Below are 24,172 nucleotides of genomic sequence, written 5' to 3'. Positions count from 1 at the left end.
ACTTCCAACATTACACACACTCTTCCTTCGCATCGTGCGCCGCACTTTTCGGTTTGCCGTCTCGCAAAAAAAAACCAAATAAAAACTCCAGCCAATCTCTTGATATTCGCAAAGTGTGTGGTGAAAGTTCGGTTGTTGTTTTTTTTGTTAAATTTCGTTGGTTGGTTGGTTAAAGTGGGTCTGTTATATACACGAGACTCCTCTGCTGGGACTCTTATCCTTTTTGCCCTTGTTCAAAAGCTCCCAGACAAGTGGAACAGCAGTAGTGGCACGAGAGGCGGCGGCTCGACAGAAAAAAAAACCCTGTGCATTACACACCGTTTCGGTTTGTGGCTGATTTAGCTATGGTTAGTTCGACCGTTGCTTTCGATAAAAAGTCATCCACGACACCAGTAGAGAGCACCTCAGTCGACCAAAATGATAGCAGTACTATTTCCTCCCTGCCTTTCAGCAGCAGCGTTAGCGGCCCCTGTAATGATACGGCAGGTGTGCTGACACACGATAGTAGTGGTATCACGTCCGCGAACGATGTGCCCACGGCGTTGAGTTTTAGTGAACAGAAAATATCCTTGCTATTCCCAAAATGCAAACCGCGCAGTGAGTACCACTATGTCATGAACAGCAGCAGTAGCAGCAGTGCTTGTGCGAACGGTAATAGTAGCAAAAACAATAATAATTGCCTGATGGACGTCGGCAGCATGTCGCTCGGTTCCACGCATTCGCTTGCGACGTATGTGACGCGTACCAGCCCGCCTACCGTTGTTCCGGCTCCAGGTAACAATGCTGCGGCAGCCTCGAAGGTCTACATGGACATGAGCACGTACGGTAACAATAATAGCGGTGGAAGTAACAGCAGCACCAACCACGGTACGAGCGAGTTTGACTATAATGCCGAAAAGGAATTGGTCGTTGGTAAGGGATTGCAGATGAATACGTGCGGCATGAACAACAACATCGGTGGAGGTGGTAACAACGCCGGCGGTAATAATAATCACTACAGCAACAACCATCCTGCCGGTGGAGGCAACAGCGGCGGTGGTGGAGGAGGTGGAGGTGGAGGCTCAGGAAGTAGTGGAGTTGTTGGTGGTGGAACAGCCGGTGGAGGCATGGGTATGAAGAGTGACGTCTACGGTAGCAGCAGTATAAAACATTCGTCCAATCAATCCGTCAGCAAGAACACCTCATCTACCGACGGTTACAGCTTTTACTACAGCAATCAACCACCTTCGCTGACGTGCTCGCCAACCGAAAATCAATCTGCTATCAGCGTCGCAACACTGGGTAATAACAGCAGCAGTACAACGGGTGGCCTCCTGCTATCCGATGACGACGAAGCGAGCGAACGCACCAAGAAGGATTCATCCGGTGCGGGCAGATGGATGGAGCGCAACTACTGTCACCTTTCCGTCTCCCACTATCCGAGCCAAGTATCCAAGTCGAAAAGTGGTACCGGTGGTGGAAGCGGTAGCATTGGTGTAATGCAGGCACCCAAGCGGGGAATCGTATCTGCCTCCGCTTACAAACCGGTGAACTGCTACAATATGGTACTACAGTCACCGCTCGAGGATGAGAGTGACATGGAGGACAAGTTGAAGTATTTCAACTACCAGCATGAGATGCAGACGTACAATAGTACGCGCAAGGACAAGCTGGCTGGATTTGGGAGCAGCATCGACATGCACTGTGTGGGTGGTAGTATCGGTAGCGAGGGTGAAGAAATTGTCGTCCTTAGTAGCAATACAAAGGAGCACGGTAACTCGCTGTCGGTTACACAACCGAAGCCGGACTCTCTGTCGGATGAGTCGGGACCGGGGCGAAAAGGTGCATTGCACATGGGCCAGAAGCTGGAGCACGTGCCGCACGTCGGACTCAGCGTTGCAAGTCCGAGTGTGGAGAATGAGCAGACGTTGAATTCAGTTGATTTTGGCGATAAAATGTTAACACACTATCCCGTAAAACCGATCACATTGGACGATAGTGAGGAAATGGTCGAGAATAAAGTCAGCACGGGATCCAACATCATTGGTGAGTACCAGCCTTTTTCTTATGTGGACTGCTATCAATTTTATGTTTACTGGCAATTTGTGGCGGCTATGTTTAATTTCCTTCCTCTCCCCAATCATTATGTCATTCACCCTGTTCTTTATTACACCAGAGTACGATGGATCGCCGAGACGGTTCGGGTTGAATTTGTGCGATGAAAGCGACTGCTACTTAGCGTCTAGTGTGAAAATAAATCTAACGTCCCCCTCACTACTAACGCTACCTCGGCCGGGATTTCCGCAGCGTGTTTTATCAACGACAACGACGGTTGCCAACAATAATAGCATGACTGTCGGTCAAACCACCACCGGCAACGCTAGCTGTTCTCCTTCGCTGCTAGATCAGGTGAACTCTACATTGAGCAAGACGCTGTTGTTAGACGCAAGGAATTCCAGATCTCAAAACGATGTGGACGGTACGAACAGCTACGGTAGTGGCGATTTGTCCAAAACAGCTGGCAGCAGGAAAGAGCAGGACCACCACGTCTACGACTTGTTGCCATGTGACATTAAAGTTGGCAAACCGTCACCGTCCGAGATGAGCAAACCGTTGGAGAAAATCCAACTCAGCGCACAAACAGCGGAGGATGATTTAACGATGGGTACTTCCAGCTTTCCACCCATGGCCAACTCCTCCACGTTCGATTATCTGTACGAGTTTTCCGAAACGCGCAAAGTGCTGGAAGAGTTCTTCAAGTGTCCGTCGACCGAGGACGTGGAGAAATTCAGCGATTACAATGATAGCGCGGACGAGGATGGGGAAAGTCTGGACGTGCATTACGACTATCCAGTTGATATGGAGCGGTCGAAAACAATCGAAACAACATATATTGGCAATATGAACGGCTCCGGAAAGCAGGACAACATTACGCACTCCCCCAAGTCCCCTATTCTCAGCGACGGTCCAACGCTGGAGGAGGAAGACGACGATACGGCTGATGTGGAGGATGAAGAGGAGGAGGATGAGAAGGAAAATGGTATGGCGAAGTACAATTACAAGCTGAAGAGCAAATCTCGCATGACCGAGTATTGTGGGCTGCGGAAGAAAAAGTCTGAAGCGCACCTAAAAGGCCACACGGGTTTGGAAGGAACGGACCGGTTCTGCAACATCGATTATGATCGGCGTGAGGACGATGGTGTCAGATTGTCGCTTAAATCCACCCTACAGTCGGCGAGTGATGCACGCGACTACGCAATGTACGTACAGAGCAGCCTGCTCAAGAGTTACCCAGAGCAGCAACAGCAGCAGCAGATCGACTCACACACCGGCAGTCAAAATCAGTCATCAAACCAGCATTCTAACAACGTGAATGAGTTGCGTTTCAATACGTATATCAATGGCGAAAGCCGTACGAGCAGTTATGACGCCATAAATGACGCAAACTACGATGGACATCCAATTATTTCGAACGGCAGCGACAAGGACCCGCTGCACTACTCCCTCAACGGTGATAGCGGCGATGGGCGCAAGGTGTTTACACGGAAATATAGCAAAAACTTCAATTATTCGCCTGATACGACTGATTACGATTCGAACTGCGGCGATTACGACAGCGAAATATCGCCACAGTATGGTAGCGACTTTGGTCTCATATCCGGTAACGGGGCTACCATGTGCGATGATCTAAATAATGGCGTGATTAGTGCTACTTCCGGCGCACCGACCGGAACTGGGGAGTCGCTCAACTGTCTGTTTGCAAATAATGCAAACAACTACTCGCGCTACTACGCTGCAATGCCGGTACTGGAGGATGGGCTGTCCAGCGGTCATGTATCCGACTCGGAGAACAATCTGAATGCGAACACGATGACGGGTTTACTGCCGCCAGATCTGGTCACCGGCAGCGTAAAGCAGATGACGGGAGGTGGAAACAATGGCGGCAATGGGGGTTTAATGCAATCGGGCAGTGGAAATACATACGGTCTTCTAGGAGCACAGTCGCCTTCGGCAAAGCAATCGATATCGTCATCGCCCATTGTATCGAAGGAAATGAAAGGCGCTCAAGGATCGAATGTACAGCAGGCACCGCAACAGCAGCAGAACCAAACCACTAATGTCGAGGGCTACTTTGTGAACAACACCTTCCGTATGGGGAATCTTAAGCTGAACTCGGGAATGCTGCACAACGCAAGTATATTTAAGAACCGCGATCCAGAACTAGAATCTCTGTACACTATAAGTAAGTACATAACGCCGTGTGTACATTCCGGTTTACAGTGTAACACAATCATTCGAAACGATACATACGTTACATACTTGGGTAAAGAACGAATATATTCATGAATGTAACCAATGACTGTGTTAATCTGAAACGGATGTATATACTGCATATATACACATTTTATTGACGTTTGCTTTATTTTGTTGTCCCAGATACTATACAATCGACTCCACCACCTCCGGCGCCAGCACCACACAGGAAATCTTCGATTGATTGTGATAACCCATCGATGCAGCAACAACAACAGCAGCAACAACCCGCGCAGCAAAAGCAACACCAGCTACAACACCTGCAACAGCTTCAACAGCAGCAGCAGCAGCAACAATCGCAACAGCAAGGGCAACCACAACAATCACAACAGCAACAGTTCAACCACTCACAGACGTCCAACACCGACGTACAGTCCACATTGAAGGACATTAGACTTTGCTTGCAGAAAACCAAGAACCTGAATTTAGCTAGCGGCAACCAATCTAGGAAAACGTTCGACAAAAGCATCATATGTTCTAGCGAGTTTCCCGAATCGCTTGGCACGGCCGTTAGCGGTGCGGTCAGTGGTGGAGGTACGAACAGTGTGAGCGGTGGAGTCAGCACCGGTCCCAGTCTGTCACCGATATGGATACCTCGTACGCGTACTAACGACGACTTTAGTAGCAAAACAATTGCAAATGGAAGCGCAACGCTGCAGTCGTCCGTCGGCGGTAATGGGCCCAACGTACTTTCAAACGGTTTACAGTCCGTTTCCGGAACTTCCTGTAAGCTCTCTTCATCACCATCGTCGATGCACACATCACTGCAAGCATGTTCGAAGCCAGCCACCGGTACAGCGGCGGGAGATTTTGCCGAGGAGACGGATGTGCTTATCGCACCAGGAGCTCCTTCTAAAACGATGGCACTTGTCGATGAGGACGAGGATCCGGACACAGATCTCGAAACCGATCGGCTGCTTGGACACCAGCGGTTGGACGATCAAGGGTTTTACGATGAAAGTAACAACAAACTCTGGAGCAGCGATCGTAAAACGGGCGCATCCCGGTTACTGACACTGGGCAAAGTGTCTCCAAAGCAGCAAAACGCATCCCAGTCCACGAGCACGGTGGGAACGACGGGATCGGTTGTGGGTGCTGGCGGGGTAGCTAATAAACCTACCGGTCAGGGTCCTCTGGGTGAACGATTGGGTGGATCGGTTGGGGTGCGTGGTAATCAACCGAACGGTACCAGTAATTTCCTTCCATCATCCGGTGCGGGTATAACTAATTCCGGTATTGCTGGCACAAACTCGACTACCCCACTGTCGGAACTAGGTACGTCGGCGACCGCAATGCCAACGTCCGTTGCCGGCAATACAGTGAATGGTGGTGTTGGCGCGACGTCCACCAACTGTCACAAAAGCGCGAAAACCAGCGGCAACTTGATCAACTTTAACGGTCCAAACGAACCACAGACGCAGCTAACGTCGCCGAATCCCAGTCCACAGCACTCGCTAAGCGAGGGAAATTTATTGGACAAGTCGAACGATTCGGGCAGTCCGAGTGGATCAACTAAATCGAAGTCGCTTCACAATAACGATACCAAGAGGAAATCGAAGAATAAGGAAGGTAAGAAAAAGAAATCAGTAATTTCTAAGCTTTTTAATAACAAGCGTGCCAATTATCTGTCAACTATAACATACTCATTTTTGTGTTCCCATGCTTTCACTTCGTATGGATTGTTCTCTGTAAGTAATCTGTTCTCCGTATACACACTCCTTTTGTCACATTATCCACATGACCTATTGGCAACAATTTGTTTAAACTAAACGTTGGGCAATCGTTTTTCTATTGCAGCATTGCAGTTCTTATTGAGGGTGTTCTTTTTCGGGCACGTTACTTAGGGTCAACTCAGCTGGTCTGCGAGGGACAGCCCACGAAATCTACTCGTATGTTGCAGGCAGAAGAAGCTGTTTCCAGAATAAAGGTACGAATTGTTGAAACTGGTAAATTTCCCCATAATAATGTATTTTTTTCTGCTTAAAATTTCCTCCCAATTCGCAATTATTGTTGTATTACGCTTTTTATAGGCTCTGGTAAGTTATACCGACACAAACACCTTGCAAAGTGAATTATTAGTGCAAATAAGTAACAATTTATTGTGTTTTATATTTTATCTCTAAAGTCTCCCGATGGCGAGGTTCAACCAAGTACGGAAGTTGATCTCTTCATATCCACCGAAAAGATAATGGTACTAAACACGGATTTGAAGGAAATCATGATGGACCATGCGCTGCGTACGATCTCCTACATAGCTGATATTGGAGATCTCGTGGTACTGATGGCTCGTCGGCGCTTCGTACCACAGGATGTAGACTCCACTGACTCGTCCGGTGGTGCTGGGAATGGGTCGGGTTCACACACGGCTCGAGATGTGGCCGGCAGTGGCAGCACACCGTCACAGAAGCTTGCCAGCGGGCCGAAGGGCAATCGCACACCGAAGATGATCTGCCATGTGTTCGAGAGTGAGGAGGCACAGTTTATTGCCCAGAGCATCGGCCAAGCGTTTCAGGTCGCGTACATGGAGTTCCTGAAGGCGAACGGAATTGAAGACCACAGCTTCATGAAGGAGATGGACTACCAGGAGGTGCTGAACAGTCAGGAAATCTTTGGCGACGAGCTGGAGATTTTCGCGAAGAAGGAACTGCAGAAGGAGGTGGTGGTGCCGAAGGCGAAGGGCGAAATACTCGGCGTGGTGATCGTCGAGTCCGGTTGGGGCTCGATGCTACCGACCGTGGTGATTGCGAACCTAGCGTCTTCCGGTGCGGCCGCCCGATGCGGACAGCTGAACATCGGCGATCAAATAATCGCCATCAACGGACTGAGCCTGGTCGGGTTGCCGCTTTCCACCTGCCAGGGTTACATCAAGAACACCAAGAACCAAACCGTGGTGAAATTTACGGTCGTCCCGTGCGCCCCAGTGGTGGAGGTGAAGATTAAGCGACCAAACACGAAGTACCAGCTTGGGTTTAGCGTACAGAATGGTGTGGTACGTATGTGTAATGAACGGTTGACTGATCGATTGTGTTGTCGACCATCTGCTAACTTCGGTGTTACTATTTCCACAGATTTGCAGCCTGCTTCGGGGTGGAATTGCCGAGCGTGGCGGTGTTCGTGTGGGTCATCGCATCATCGAAATCAATAACCAAAGTGTCGTTGCAGTGCCGCACGAAAAAATTGTAAATCTGTTAGCCACTTCTGTTGGCGAGGTATGGACGACATTTTGCCCAATCGTTGGTGCTCCTTAAATTCACAACTTAACAACCTTGTTTTATTCTTGTTTTTATTTTTGCAGATATTAATGAAAACCATGCCCACTTCAATGTTCCGACTGCTCACTGGACAGGAAAATCCTATATACATATAAATTAGTCATTTTTTTACAATGAGTTAGGGCCATCGAGCAGGTCCTAAGCTTGTAATAACTAGATATTGTGCTGAGAAAACAAAAAAAAGAAACAGACACACACACATACATTTGACTCTATATACTTTATGATTTTTTGTAATGTATACATATATATAAAAAAAAACGATTATATGTGTATATTTCTAGCAATCTTTTGGAATTGATTCATACCTTGGCCTTGCAACTTACATAATTATCGTTATGAATATGAGCATAATACACACACATACACATACATACACACACATACACACACAACACGCGGGTACATCCAACGTTATGCGCCACATACGTAACACAATACGAAACTATTGGGAAGAAAGGACGAAAGTTAATGCTAGGGCCTCAAATACACATAACGCAGCCAGAATTTATCAATACTCATACACGACTAAATGTAAATCGTTGAGTTTAAAACATTGCAAACGGTATAATAATAAAGCTTTTTGCATTTGGTGGTTTCGTGAGAGTTAGAAAGTGCGAGAAAGAGTCAGTAAAAGGTGAGCACAAGCACAAGTTGAAACAAAGAAAAAGAGATCTGCGAAACAAATACCTTTCGAAACATTTCACTAAACGGAAGAGAAGAACAATGGAAGAAAACCCCCAAAAACATCAAAACCCTTTTGACGGTACGACAACCAAAGATACCATTTATTGTAATTACCTTTAATGAAAGGGCAGAAAAAGAGGAAAAAAAGAGCAATGAAGAGAAAAACAAAACAAGTAGTGAAAGAAACAGAATCTCAGAAACTGATATATTTTTTGAAATCGTTTAATAAGCAAAATCAAGCTAAAAAAGGCAAAAGTAAACCAAAAAAAGAAGAGGTTACACGAAAAGGGATAAACAGAGGAAGATGTAAAGAAGGCAATGAAGCTATAAGCCATACACATAAACATATAAGGTAACAAACATAAGCTTTGCGCTGAGTGGTGGAACTGAAACAAATTCTAGACTATCGATCGATTTGCATTGATCGGAACAGTACTCATTAATCGTTTACACCATTTTGTTGTGTTCTGGTGTGTCACTAACAAGTGAAAAAGGAACAGATGAGGCGTAGTTACAGTGACCTAGGAAGAAACAAATACGAACTAAATCTAACAAAGGAAAGGGTTAAGGCTATAATTTGTGAGAAACACAAACACCTGCAAAACAAAACAAACACAAAACACACACACACACACACACGCAACATTTTAGGATATCAACCACATTACACATTTTACCCTGTGCTCAGTGTTGCTTCATCTTACGCTTGCGAAGGTACTACGGCGTGTGCAAGCTGCTGCGGCTATAATTAATATATCTGCTGTCCATAAAAGAAGAAAACGTTGTGTAAAGTTCACAAAACAGGTGTGATTGCGTGATTAGTTGTTCAAGAAGAAGCCACAGTAACAAGAAGAAGAGAAGAAAAAAACAATACACCGTCCTAAAAGAGAGAACAAAACAAAAGTAAGCGAGATTACTTACAATGCTCAGAACACAAACCAATACCGGGTAGTAGATGAATATTGATGGCAGATTTGCAGTACTCTAGTGGCTTCTATTTCAAATCCTGTTCGCATCTATATTGAGTGACGTTGATGCACCCATAGGCACTGTAATACTGAGTTTTTGCGGTGCTTCGTTCAACTGAGTTTGTGTTTTTCGGTGCAATGAATCTCGAAATCATTGGGACGTACCGCTGGAAGTTAAAGGATATTAGTATTGACCGCTTTCGTGTGCCATCAACAGTATTTGCTTTTGAATTAGACTGACCGGCTTTTCTTTTTCTTGGAGAGGCGTTTAGGTATAGTTTTTACTTATACATACACTGACAAAATTCACGCATTGCGCATTATTTAGGTTTAACATGAAACAGAGACCTCTCTATTCGAGAGCGACTAGTACGGAACGTGTGTCATGCGTCGCGAATGTTCCACCATCATTCATTCAATGGTAGCAATCAGTACGGAAGTCGCCTAACAAACGTTGCTTCGCAAGGGGAGAACAAAATACAAATGCAAGCGACCGAAGGGAATCGGTTCGGCTATTTATGTGAACCATGGTTTAATGGAGAATTAATCTGGGAAGGTTTTGGATATTTACTTCTGCAATTTGTAAAGAAAGAAGAACAAAAAAAAAAACACACTAACAACAACACAGTGACAATGTGATGTCTAAACAAACAAATAAAAGTAAATATTAGATAAATGTAAAGAACAAAACAAAAACACTCACACATTTACAAAAGAAGAAGACAAACACACATACATGTGCGCGCAAAGATAGCAAACCGGAACAAGACGGGAAAGATAAAACAGTAAAAATCGCCAGCAAAAAGGAAAAACAACAACAACAAAAAAAAAATAAGGAATGAAATATGCAGCAAAAAAGTAAGACAAACAGTAAACAGCTAATCAAATCAATTAAAAAATGTAATAACTTAATTGTCATCTTGTGTAACGTATAAATACGGCGTTTGATAGCTACTAACAAAACAAAAAAAAACAACCGATGCGTATTTATCATTAAATAAAAATACTGTATATTAGCATGGGCTGAAATAAATATACATATATAAATAAATCGCAGTACCACCGGTGGGAATGTTTATTTTTCTTATACATTATTTATGTGTGTGTTATCCGCTATCAGTGTTATCTTTTATTTACCTATTTAAACGTTACTTTTTCTGTTCTATTGCCTGTTTGTTATCCTTCACTTTAAGAAAGTGCGTTTATCACATCTTCGAATCACCACTACAGGCACACATTTCCTAACCAACACAGCAGTAGTGTGCCGCAACAGATATATCTGAACAGAGTTCTGTACAAGTGTCGGAGTATATTATTTCAGTAAGAAAAATATTATTGCAATAGCAGATGTAAAGATGTGTGGGTAATTTTTTGCACTCCCTTGAATCACTCCCCCTCCCATTCGTCCCCCCAATTATCCTTTCCTAAAAAGGAACTGCCCAACAACGGTTGTTTGTGTGGGTGCGGTGCTCAATAACTTGAAAATCTGTATGTTGCGAAAGTACGGCCCTTTTTAAGGACTTGCAAGTATTTACAGGCACAGAGAGAGAGAGAGAGTGACAGAGAATGAGATTTGAAGGATGTGTGTCTTAAGATCGTCGCACGTCTTTGCAAGGACAACAAACACACGGTTTTGTGGAATGTTCTCCAAAAAGTAAAAAAAGGGAAATAAAAGGGCTCTCTGATTACCTTAGACATTTTCCATTCCATCTCTCTCTCACTCTCTCGTAGACACATTTTCCAAAAAATTCTCTGCCTGTCATGGTATGGGTGTCGCTGGAATTGCCAAACCCAAACCTCACCTCCCACCCCCCCTCTTACATGTTCGTTCCCGAAAAACTCCTACGTGTACTCTGCTGTCGGAAAACTCCTGAGCGTGTAACCCATCGCGCAGACTTCGGAAAATTCCTTCCGAGCGCGAACTCCGGCTACTCCGGAAATGGTAGGGCGAAAAACGCGAGAGTCCGCGTATCCTGGCTGGCAAGGAAGCACAGGATCAATCCGTGAGTGGGAGAGAGAGAAAGAGCGAAAGTGCCGTATATAGCGAGAGCGGGAGCGTACTGGGGCGGTTGTGTGAGCAAAAAACCGAAAATTAAAGATGAATGCATACAGATACCTCATCTTGCTCAGGCGCCGTTTTTCCAGCAAAACTTTAAGTATCGGAAGCGGAAAGGATCCTTCTTGTCAGAAATAAAAAAAAAATTCCCCCGAACCCTGAACGCTTTAGGAGCAGGCGACTATATCAGATCGACGGCCAGTGGCAGTAACGTTGTGTGTTTTGTTTTTTTCGGGTGCGTGTGCTAAGGTGTTCAGAACTACGGGGAAAACCTGTCGCGAAAGTCGGTTCTGCAACCAGCGGTCGCCAGCAGCTACATCTCTCCCACGAACGCGACCCATAAGGATTGAACGTTGCCGAAGAGGAAGCAGTGAGTTACCGTTTTCCTCAGCGCCTGGTCGCCTGGCCAGGGCCACGCATTTTGGGCTGTCGGATGCATCGCATTACTACTGCTGCGGTACCGCCCGTGTGAAAGTCTGCGTCCTGCGAAAGGTTTTTATTTTATTGTTTTCTTTTTCCTTTTGCGAAAATCAGCCGCAGCAGCGTTGTGTGGTTGCGCTGGACACGGTGTTGTGCCCGTTTCGGGGGGACAGGGCCCAGATGTATCAGATAATGGCCACGACGACCACCAACCCGGAATGCCCGAAAAGGAAGCAGCAGTAGAGCACAACGGAAAGTTCCCCCCAGTGGAAACGGGGCGGGTAGGGGGAGGGGAAGATAGAACGAGGAAGTGGGGTGCTGAGTGGTGTTAGTTGGGGCTTGGGTGTGAAAGTGTGTGTGTGTGTGTGTGTCCTCAGGAAGTTCTTTCCTTGGCAGTGAAAGTGGATATCAAGAGTTGCATATTAAAACCAAAAAACAAAGCAACAAAAAAAGAGTAGGAAAAACCACCCCAAAACGAGGTTGGAGAAGGGAAAAAAAACAACGAACGGAAATTCATTAAAGCAGCAGTTTAACAAAAAAAGAAATGGAAATCAATTGCTTGAGGTTGATGTTTTAGTTAGTGTGCTGCTTGTGGCTGATGATGCAGAACCACCAAACTGCTAGAAACGGTTGCGAAAGTGTGAACATTACATAAGGAATTTAGCATACTTGCAAATCTCAAATCACCCAGAGCTCTGACAGCCGTTTCACATCGGAAACGCAACGGTCGTAGCGAACGTTTTTGTTTTTTTTTCTTTGTTCATCCCGAACCGCACAAACAACAACCAAAACCTAACCTAACATTTGAACAAACACAAAAAGCAAAGAAATCCTTGGTGTAAAATGCCCAAAATTCTGGACAGTGACATCGACTCACCAATTGCGAATCTGATCAAGCGCAGCGGCACGGCGACCACCACGACCAACAACAGTAGCAGCAGCTCGAGCAAGCAGAGCGCCCACTATTCGAACGATACCACCAGCGAAAAGTCGGACGGCCCGTTCGAAGGGCTCGTTGGCCGCCATCACATTGTCAGCGGCGGTGGCGGCAACTCCAACTCGTCCTCGTCCTTCTTTTCGTCCGCGTACGACGCGAAGGATGGTTCGAACGAGGGCGGCAGCAGTTTCGGCAGTAGCGCCGTAGCGGGCGGGATGGGGGCGGTGGGACCGGCGCTGACGCAACCGCAACCGCCACCGCCCCCGCCGCAGCAAGGTCAGAGTGCGTTCTTTCAATCAACCACCGGTCACCACCAGCAGCACCACCGGGGCCACCGATCCGATGGGGCGGACGGTGGCAAGGGTACCGGCAACGCCCCTGCCACCGCCCCGGAGTCACGAGTCAAGAAGTATCGCCATCAGCAGTTCAGCAAGAACATCTACATCGGCACGAAGAACGCGGAGAAGTGGGACACACTGCGGAACGTGCTGCTCTTCAAGAACGATGTGGAGTTCGTATCGTTCCTGCTGAAGCTGGCCGAGAGCAACTGCTGGAAGAAGGACCCCCCGCTGCTCAATGGGTAGGTGTAGGGGACTCTGTGTAGCGGAGTAATGTTGGGTGAATCTGATTCCGATTCTGAATGAATTTATTGAACTGTGAATCAGAATTTCTAGTTCAGAATGATCCGGCTCTGCCCTGAGGATTGAAGAATGCTTTGAGAGTCGACTCCTCACTGACGATTCACATGGAAAGCTCTTCACAAAAGTTTTGAGTGACTCTTCACACAAGATTCATAGGAATGATTCGTCTCAAAAGATTTGAGTGAATCTTCACTAAACTCCTCACTAAAGATTTATATAGTTGACTCTTCTGGAAGAAGATTCATCACATCACATCACTGGTAACGAAAGATATGTTGATAGATACCTCAACAAATCCTGATATGTAGTTGCTGTATAGAAGTTACAGTTATAGATATGAGTTCAAACGAGTACAGATTGAGTAGTTATGTTGAATTATTTTCAAGAGCTTTTACAATAACGATTATAATAGCCGTAAAGGAGATAAAGGAGATTTAATAAGACGGTTTTATAGAACAAGTTTATACTTAATTGTTGCTAAATGTACTCCTTCTGTTTGCACAGATTCCACGGCGAAACGCTACCAGCGAAGTCGCAGGGAGCTACCGGCAAGGGCGTGCGGACCAAATCAGGAGCCCGCGGCAAGCAACCACTGCAAGAGCCATTGCGCGAGGAGCAGCAACAGCTGGAACAGCAGCCGCAGCTGCACTCATCATCAATCAGCTTCGGTGGCACAAAACCGACCGGCGGCATGGGAAAGAAAACCAAGAAAGTACAATTTAACAAAAATGTAAATATAATCCATAAGCTTGATAATCGCCGAAGCGGTAAGATGGTATCCTTCAGCGAGAAAGCATTGTCAGACGAGCCTTCGGATCTGCCGCACCACGACGAAGATTCTACGGCCGTACCTGAGGAGGATGACGGTGGCGGTTGCGGTGGAGGTGGTGGTGGTGGCGGTGGCGGCGGTGAGGAAGACGACGACGAGGAGGAGGAGGAGGAAGACATGGAGGAGGACGATGAAGATGAGGAAGAAGAAGAAGAGGAGGAGGAGGAGGCGGAGGAGGAGGAGGAGGGCGAGGATAAGGAGGCGATGGCGGGCAAGGTGGATGAAGAGGCGGCCGACGGCGATCCGGTGCGTAAGGTCGACGTCTTTCTTGACGATGCTAAGGAGCAGGAGACGAACGTTGGCAGCCACGATGCGTACCTGTTGGACGATCTCGTGAAGAAGACGCTGCGCAAAGCGCACCCACCGCCCACGAATCAACCCCAGCAGAGCAACGAGGTGCAGCAGGACTCGATCAGCAGCACCATGGGATCGGTTTCAGAGGATTCGCTCAACACGGAGACGGAGGTGCTTGACTATCGCATCGCCGAGAAGATTAAGACCGAGCTGGAGGAGAAACAGAAGATGGAGCGCAAGACGCACACCGCGGAGGAGCTGCCGACGACGTCGAACTTTTTCGAGCAGTGCGACTTCGAGCCGACGGCAATCGATGAGAAGCCGACGGTGCCTCCGCACGCGAAGAAGGGAACCGTTATGGACCGGTCACGGTCGGGCACGGCTCTTGAAGGGGCGGCGTACGGTGGGGGACCCCGGAAGCGGGGCCGACGTGCCAATGCGGCAGACTCGGGCAATGTGGATCTTCACATCGAGTACGAGGAGCAGGAGTACCGGCCGCTTCCGGGAGCGCGTGCCACCGACGGCGGACCGCACGAGAAGTCAACCTTCACCAATCAAGCGAAGCAGCTGCAGCTACAGCACGCCCCGGCCGCGCAGCGGAAGGCGAAGGGTGCGGGCTCCACCAAGAATAAGGTGTGCACCGGGTGTAACATCAAGCACGGCGCTGACCTGTGCCCGCTCAATACACCGCTACGAGCGATCAGCAACAAAATCGAGCTTAATCAGTGGCTGGAGCAGAACGAGGATTTGATAAAGAAGCACAAGCTGTTCCTCAAGCCGCCCGGCAACGGGGAGGACCTAGACGACGATATGGACGACCAGTACGACGACGATGATGATGACGAGGACGATGATGTGGACGATGAAGATGATGATGGTGGGGATGGGAGTCGGGCGAACGGGAAGCTGGAGCTGAATCCCTCCTTCTCGGAAGTATCGGTGCCGCCAGAGTTCGAGCTGAGGCTATGTCCACAGTCGAGCGCTAGCAACGCCATCAGCAGCACAACGCAGCACGAAGCGGTACAGCAACGGCAGGAGCAGCACACCAAGCTGGGACAACTGCAAGATCAACAACCACCTTCACAACAGCCGGCCGCACCCGAGCAGCAGGATCAGGACTCGATGATGGAGTCCAAGGGATCCTTACCACCACCACCACCCTCGTCGTCCTCGTCGTCCAGTTTTGCCGGTACGATAGGGCTGGACCGGGGGGAGACAGCGTCGAAAGGTCGCACCGTGAGCGGGCATGGGCTGAGCATCTACACGATCGCCTTTATTGCGAAGTATACGAAAATCGGACCGCTGACCGGGCAGATAGTGCGCGAAACCGAAATCCAGGACGACTGCACGATGCGCCACATATTCGAAACGTTCGACGGTGTGAAGTCAACGTACACGAGCACGGAGAATAAGAACTTCTCCAACTGGTTGCGTTACATCCGGCCCGCGCGCAACAGGGAGCAGAAGAACTGCGTGCTGCAGGTGCATGACGGCAGCATCTACTTCGTGACGAGCCGTGACCTGGAACCGGGCACGGAGCTACTGTACTGGAGTAACGATAGCAACTCTGCCTGGGGCAAGAAGAAGATGGAAAAGACGAGTAAGTATGGGCCGGGTGTGATTGATCGGGGACGCTGCGCTTAGACGACCGTTTTCCAATATTCCAATATTTCCAGACTGTGGCGGTTGCAACCTCAAGTTCGATCATCCGTTCTACTACCGGACGCACTGCTCGGTGTTTCACGATCCCGGGTTTAGTCTCACGATCCGCAAGTACCACTGCAAGGTGTGTGGTGCGGCCGTGCTTGGCAAAGAGAATATCATGAAGCATGCCGAAAAGCTACACGATGGCAAGGGAGCATACCAGTGTCAATTTTGTCAAAAGGTAAGCAAACGTCTGCTGCAACTAGCACGGCACTCAACCTCGCAAATCACTTTCGAATTCGCAGTTCTTCCTCCGGCTAAACTACCTTGAAATGCACCGAACGTACGGTTGCAGTGCCAATCCGCAGCGCACGCGTCCGCTGTGCGACTTCTGCGGCAGGAAGTTCTGTCAGCCGCAGAAGCTGAAGGTGCACATCAAGCGGATGCACAGCGATATGGCGGACGTGTTGCGGGACTTCCAGTGCAAGCTTTGCTCCAAGCTGCTCGGCTCACGGGCCGCCTTGCAGCGACATTCGAAGGAGGTGCACAGTCGCAACTCGGCCGTGGTGAGCTGCCCGCGCTGTCAGAAGCTGTTCCAGAACCGGTCGAATCTGAAGATCCACATGCTCACGCACTCCGGTGTGCGGCCTTTCAAGTAAATATCTGAACGGTACGATTGGAATGTCGGATAATGTTTGCACCTTACGCCTCTTCCAGATGCGCTGAACAGGAATGCACGGCTGCCTTTACTACCAAACAGTGTCTGCAGTTTCACTACAAGAAGGTACACGGATACACCCAGGAGCAGATGCCGAAGATCGAGCGAAGTGTGGCGTACACGTTTGACGCTTACTCCGGAGGCTTAAATGATGGTATTATCGGTATGTGCACCTTAGCTAGTAGAAGATATTGATTCTTTTGGTTTTGACCTGCCGTTATGTCGTTTGACGCAACATTTTGTTTCTAATGTCTGACGTACAACAACATTGCGGTAATTGTCTATTCACAGATGAAGTACAGCGTCGTCAGCGACACAAGTCGTCGGCATCGGAGGAGGGTGGATATCCGACGGAAAAGGTGGAAAGAAAGAAGCGTTCCCGCCATCTCAACCATTTCGACGAGACATCCCTGCAGCAGCAGCATCAGGCGCAGCTACAGCAGCAAGCCGATCTCTCGCAGGGTCTGCAGCAGGAATCGAGCGATCCGGGCAAGGTAGCGCCTCAGCAACATCTGCCACAACAATCACCCCAACATCCTCAGCTGGACTACCCCAATACACCACCCGCGCCGCCACGCTTATCAACGCATCCATCAACCGCACAGCAGCACCAGCTGGTGCTGCCGAACGTGGACGTGCTGCAAAAAGATGCCGAACTGCACCAGCAAAAGATGCTCCGTCAGCAGCAGCAGCAACAGCAGCACGCTCAACAGCAACTTTCCGTACACCAAGCGGATGAGCAGCAGGACACCGTTGATCAGGCGACCGGCAGCCAGATGCAGCAGCACCAGCACGACCTGCACACCGATCCGCAGCATGCATCGCTGGACGAACAGGTGATGGCTAAGGCAGACCAGGAGGAGCAGACCCTGCATCATCATCACCACCATCACCAGCAGCTGTCGCGGCTGCCGTCACCGTTCTCGAACAACTTGCTGAAGACGAAAAACATTCTCGAATCCTTCAACGATCTCTGCCGGAACGAGAGCAACCTGTCGCTGCTGTCCACCAAAATCACATCCATACTGAACAACAACCTGAAGGATATCGCGAAGGTGGCCGCCATCGGCACGGCGACCGGCAGCAATGGTGGCAGCGTCGAGGACATTCGAAAGAACATTATTGATCACCAGGGTTTGGACGAGAGCCGTAGCGATCGGCTGGAGGACATGCAGCATCTCGTCCACCCGCTGCCGGACGAACAGTCGAAGGCGAACAGCTTGAACGTGAGCCAGCTGCACCGTCTCAACATATCAAACCAGCTGGACACTAGCACGGCTGCCGCCTTACAGTACAAGACGAACAGCGATGACGACATGAAGAGCGTCAACGAGGTGGACAGTAACTTCGTCGACATGGCATCGCTGGCGAGCAATTTGAAATACAAAGAGTACATCAACGGTGGCGGCAACGCTGGTCTGGTAATAAGCAAGGGCAGCAAGAAGTGGATCAGCGATGCGGATCAACTCCCGGGTGGTGATGGACAGCAGGGCGAACCGGGCGTTATGCTGAGCACGGTAACTGGGCGCGATTTTCTCACCAAGCTCATCATGAACGGGAACGTCAATACACCGCCACCGAATGTGGCGGATGACGAGGAGGAGGACGACGACAACTCGACCATCCTGGACGTGGTGGATTCGAACAACCAGAACCAGCAGAGTTCCCACACGCAGATCCAACAGTACACATCGAACTTTACCGGGCTGAACCTGCCCGATCTGCCATCCTTCCAGAGCCACGCATTCCAGGGTCACTTCAACCATCAAACGTTGCTGGGTTCGTTCTACAACAACACTGGTTCCGGTGCGGGGCGTAACACGATCAATACGATACCCACGTCCGCCAGTATGCTGGTCGAGGCGGCCCTCAACTCGGTCAGCAACATCATCACGGAGGCCGAGATCAGCACCAACAACAATCAGAACCAGGGCCTAAATATCAACCACATCGATCCGGGCAGTGGGACGGACACGGCCAACAACAACGTCGCGGCCAACTCGTTCAACGCGAGCACCATCGACGAATCGGTCGACGATATGAAGCTGCTAAAGTCGCACCACTTCTCGATGCAGCTCAACTCCATATCTCAGTACACAGCGCAGCAGTCTGCCAACGATTCGAGCATTCTGTCGATCCGCGGTGCGGGCAGCAGTGCGGTCGTCAGCCGACCGAAGTCGCGTGAAAAAATCGCCATCTACGAGGATAGCGAGATGCTCAACTACGAAAACCAGCATCTGAGCCAGCAGTTGCAGGGCACACCGCACAAGCTGACCTCCAGCGTGGATTCGGTGCGCAGTGCCCTGTCACCGGAGCAAACCGGCGACTTCAGCTACGCAGCCACACCGGGCACCTCCAGCCGGCAGCATATCGTCAGCGGTTCACCGGTGCGGTCCAGCTCGCGGCAAATTTACGCCGAGCACGATCTGATATCGCCCGCCTCGACGCCCTCGTTGCCGCGGTACGACTTTGGACCGACGGACAGCAACTACAGCAGTGCGCGACGGCAGGACGCGAAAACGATTAGCTCGCTCACGCTGGAGAGCTTCGAATCGAACCTCAAGGACACGCACCACATGCAGCAGCTGTCTAGCGACGAGGACAACAGTATCGTAATCGCCGAAAACCTCTCCGTAAACGCCGTGTCGACGGAGGAGAAGTTGAAGCTGTCCAATGCGTCGGCTGGGGGTGCGACCAACAGTGCGTCGAGCGCGGGGAGTAGCGCGGCCGAGTTCATTCAGCATCAGAAGTACGGTGAGACGGGACGTACGATCGGTGGTTCTAACCTGCCTGCCACGGCCGATATGCGCATCAAGTACGGCAATGACGATATGGTGGACTTCCAGCGCAACAGCATCGGCGACTCCTCCGACTTCCAGGGACTGGATATGTCCTCGCGATCTTCCGTTTCCGCATATCATCATTCAAACTTCCAGCTCTCAACGCAGGCGAGCAGTAATCTGCACTTTAATCGCTACCACCATCACATTTACGACATTCTCAGCGAGCGCGAGCAGCAACAGCAACAACCGCAACAACAGCAACAACAGCAGCAGCAACAACAGCAGCAGCAGCAGCAGCAACAGCAGCAACAATCCCAACAACATCATCATCAACAGCAACAGCAGCAACAACAGCAGGGGCAACAACACCATCAACATCAACATCAGCACCATCACCATCAACATCAGACACAGCAGCAGCAGCAGCAGCAACAGCAACAGCAGCAACAGCAGCAACAATCGCAACAACACACGCAACAACAGCAGCAGCAAGAATCGTTCCAGCTGGAGCAAACGCAGCTGCAGCATCTCGTGCAGGAGCACGTACAGAGCCAAGACTCGGATGCGGACCAATCGGTAACGGTGGATCTGAGCCGCAGCTCCAGCTACCTGGTGCAGTCCCCACCAACGCCTGCCATCTCGTACAGTAGCCACCACCATCCGGATATGATACGGATGGTATCGTTGGATCTCAGCTCCAACACCGGCTCGCACCATACGGTGAACAACGGTTCGCATCACGCGGTCCGTCACGCCTCCTTCATCTCCTCCCAGATACAGCCCGCCGAACATCATCGTTTGCTTGCTGGCGATCAGCTGTCCGCTAGTAACCATCGGCTGCTGGTGAGCGATCCGGCCACACACCTGATCTTCGAGCAGAACAACCGACTGCTGTCGGATGCGACCGGTCAACCTGCGCCGCCGCCGCCGCCACCGCCCCGCCATGTCGTGTCGCCGACACGTGGGTTCGGTGCGTATCATCACCATCATCACCATCACCATCACCACCAGGTCAGCTCGACGAACTATCACCATTCGATGAAGCAAAACATTGCCTCACCACCCATCAATCAGCACAGCTCCTCGGCTGCCGCTTACCACCCATTCCCCACCTACTACTAAGGATGCGATTAGGCACTCATCAGCCTGTCCACGTCTCTTCAGCAGCTAGTTGGGTGGAACATAATATAGGGAGCGAGATGTACTATACGCTCAACATGATCAACGACCCTAGTGTACAGTTGTGTCAAGGGACGACTTAGACCGGTGTGTGAAAAGTACGAATTTTGACTGAGAAACCAGATGTATGTGGTCCAGGATGTCCACTATAAATAACCGATGTCTAACCCAGCTAGTTAGTAACTAGTACTGCTCGCTGTCAGCAGAAACCTGCGAGGTAATATTAGTATATTGCTCCACTCCCGTCAGCACCAACCCTTTCCGGTTGCTCTGTACCCTTCCAAAGACCAAAGGGAGTTGCATAGTAAACAGTGAATATTTCCCCCGAATGTTTGTGCGTTTAAGCAGCCGCTGTTAAGCCGTACGTCAGGGTGACAGCTTGACGGCGCTTAACTTTTACTAGGAAACGATGAAAGCTTTATGCGGGATGCGGGATGATTTACGCAAACATTACCATCCATGATGGTGGAATAGCTGCACTAGACGGTTTAAAGTTGCGCACAACTGAGCAGACAGAAGAGTCTGAAACATACATGTGTGTGTGTGACAGGGGCACGCAGAACAAAACAAACGAATATAGTAATTTAACGGTCCCACCAAAACTGTTGCAAAACTTTTTGCAAGTGCATCGTTCGACCTCGTAACGATACGGATTAAACTAACGAATAATACAAGCACAAAGAAAACAAACAAACACACACACATACACACAACAAAAGAATCTGTCATATGGCTATAGTTGAATGAATGATCAGTAAATCCTGTCGGTAAACCTTCGAGTGAGCAGGATTAGATACGCTTCGAGACCGTTTCGCGTAAGCTTTGCTGGCGTAAGCGGGACGCGCACTAGTTGTCCCGGGAGTATAAATGTGCCAAAAAAGAAAAAAAGAGACGACATCATCATTTGAATATCGCTCCTTCACTGTATAGACTATCTTTTTCCTATAGGTTATAGTTCATCCATCGCTAATTTCACTGTATCTCAGGAAGGACCAAATGCACCATCCCGCATTAATGTTATGATTTTCAAAACATCTTTGACATCGTAATGGCTGCCTGTGCGCCTCACCATAGTTCGCTTGGAAGTAGAAATTCCAACACCATTTCAAGGATTTCGGGACGCAGTTGTACGGGATATCATTTGTACAGTGCTATGGACAGATAGCTGCTTGTTGAATTTGTCTTAATAAGAGAATATCTTACATTTCAGTGTTATATCTTCCATGCATCGACCTATCGATCTTATTAATGTCAACAATGTTAATGTGTTTAAGTGTCACCAAAACGGCAAAAGACAGCTCCACTCCAATCAGAAACATCAGACAAAGATGCATTAAGTTATCCTTTCCCTTTCTTTCATAAGCCATTGTTTAGTTTACCCTGTCCCTGTCTATTCAATAATTACAAATAGAATTTGTGTGTTAACAATCAAATGGAAACAAGAAACAAAGAAAAAAACATAATACACGTAATATCCTTTCACAGATTTAAGGATCTAAGCGGCATTGTAGTATCACACATACACACACACATACACACACAAAACACACGTGGTGAAAAGGATCTTGAAGAAGTATATTACTTATTCTGGTTTAATGTGAATAGGCATCCAAAAAGGCAACACAATGTGGGTGTAACCTTATAAACAGAATTTATAGAATGACGTGGAAGTGGTAAACAAAAGATAGCCATGCAGATGCTGAACACTGTCAACACGATAAAAAGTGCAAAGGAAACCAAGTAATGAACAGAGTAGCGCTGTCCTTTAAAAAGGCCAAGTGTATTATAAATAGAACGTAATAAATATATAAAAGGTAAATCGTTGTTTAATTTTTAGAGTGTGAAATGTGCGATAGCGGATATGAAGTGTTCGATTTTTGTTGGACATTTCCGGTATTGGGATCTCCGATTCTAGGAGGTAGGTAGGTATTTTCTGGACGATGACATAAGAACGAAGGTTCTAGGAATAATTTAGAAATAGACAAGTAAGTAGCGGAACTTCGAGACTTTTTGATTGTTTAATATCTCACAGCACAAAACTCTGTGAGTTTATGATATTTCTAGCATTTTTACTTCAGATATCCTAGTGCCACAGTGAAGTACTAGGCGCCTCCAGCCAGTGGAGGATCAATCCCCTTGGAGGCCCAGGGCGGAATTTTTCAAGGGGGGCCCATAATTTTGCTACGGCATTATCGGTGTTAGGGAGATGTACTTCAAACATGATGTAACAACACCAGCAAAGTCTCGGAAAGAAAGCTCCCTTGCGTACATCTCAGAGTTCTGTTGCGTAGCCCTGTAAACGGGCCTAGTAAGCTAGTCTCTATATATAAACGTTTGTATGCGCTAAGGAGAACCATAACGCCACTACTTGGATCGCCATTAGCTGGTACGAAATTCCATACAAAACCAGCTGTTTTCAGATTGCCGATACCAGGAGAGCATCCACAGAAGAGGTAGCACCTAGTACAGCAATTTTGGTCGAAAACCGCCGAAAGGTATGCAATGTTTAAACACTAACTTTCCCGTCGGTGGAGAAAAATTTCTTCGAAAACTACCAGTTTCTGAATGTATAGTACCAGGAGAGCATCCACGGAAGAGGTAGCTCCTGGTACTGCGCCGTAAGGTATGCAATGTTTATACACTAACTTTGCAACCAACTTGCAATGCGCCGTAAGGTATGCAATGTTTATACACTAACCTTGCAACCAACTTGCAATGCAAGTTTGGTGCATGCAAGAAACTTGCAGCAAGATGGCGCGCAAGATGGCGCCCAACTTCGTACTTGCATGCAAGCTTGCATGCAAGCTTGCATGCAAACTTGCATGCAAGTTCTTGCAAGCAAATTCTTGCATGCAAACTTGCATGCAAGTTTACATGCAAGTTTGCATGCAAGTTTGCATGCAAGAACTTGCATGCAAGTTCTTGTATGCAAGTTCTTGCATGCAAGTTCTTGTATGCAAGTTCTTGCATGCAAGTTCTTGTATGCAAACTTGCATGCAAACTTGCATGCAAACTTGCATGCAAGTTTGCATGCAAGAATTTGCTTGCAAGAACTTGCATGCAAGTTTGCATGCAAGCTTGCATGCAAGTTTCTTGCTTGCACCAAACTTGCATTGCAAGTTGGTTGCAAGGTTAGTGTATAAACATTGCATACCTTACGGCGCATACCTAGTGTATAAACATTGCATACCTTACGGCGCAGTACCAGGAGCTACCTCTTCCGTGCATGCTCTCCTGGTACTTTAAATTCGGAAACTGGTAGTTTTCGAAGAAATTTTTCACGACCAACGGGAAAGTTAGTGTTTAAACATTGCATACCTTTCGTCGGTTTTCGACCAAAATTGCTGTACTAGGTGCTACCTCTTCCGTGGATGCTCTCCTGGTATTATACATTCGGAAACAGGTAGTTTTCGAAGAAATTTTTCTCGACCAACGGGAAAATTAGTGTCCT

General features: G+C 48.4%; 2 protein-coding genes across 2 annotated transcripts; both read left to right on the top strand.

Annotated features, from left to right (window-relative positions):
* The first annotated feature begins 344 nt into the window (after positions 1 to 344).
* LOC128306478 (uncharacterized) lies at positions 345 to 10,269 on the top strand. The gene is made up of 8 exons (XM_053044009.1): positions 345 to 2,025; positions 2,156 to 4,222; positions 4,417 to 5,862; positions 6,099 to 6,220; positions 6,324 to 6,329; positions 6,419 to 7,282; positions 7,362 to 7,502; positions 7,589 to 10,269. The coding sequence occupies exons 1-8, from the start codon at positions 345 to 347 to the stop codon at positions 7,658 to 7,660; spliced, it is 6,399 nt and encodes a 2,132-aa protein (XP_052899969.1). The 3' UTR covers positions 7,661 to 10,269.
* A 2,270-nt stretch (positions 10,270 to 12,539) lies between these two features.
* LOC128307058 (uncharacterized) lies at positions 12,540 to 21,009 on the top strand. The gene is made up of 6 exons (XM_053044775.1): positions 12,540 to 13,213; positions 13,779 to 15,997; positions 16,074 to 16,282; positions 16,347 to 16,696; positions 16,759 to 16,922; positions 17,051 to 21,009. Exons 1-6 carry the CDS (start codon positions 12,540 to 12,542, stop codon positions 20,662 to 20,664), a joined length of 7,230 nt encoding a protein of 2,409 aa, XP_052900735.1. The 3' UTR covers positions 20,665 to 21,009.
* The last annotated feature ends 3,163 nt before the right edge of the window (positions 21,010 to 24,172 follow it).

This window comes from Anopheles moucheti, chromosome X, assembly GCF_943734755.1.
Source record: "Anopheles moucheti chromosome X, idAnoMoucSN_F20_07, whole genome shotgun sequence".
Taxonomy (NCBI): Eukaryota; Metazoa; Arthropoda; class Insecta; order Diptera; family Culicidae; genus Anopheles; species Anopheles moucheti.
This window is presented reverse-complemented; position numbering and strand designations above follow the sequence as displayed.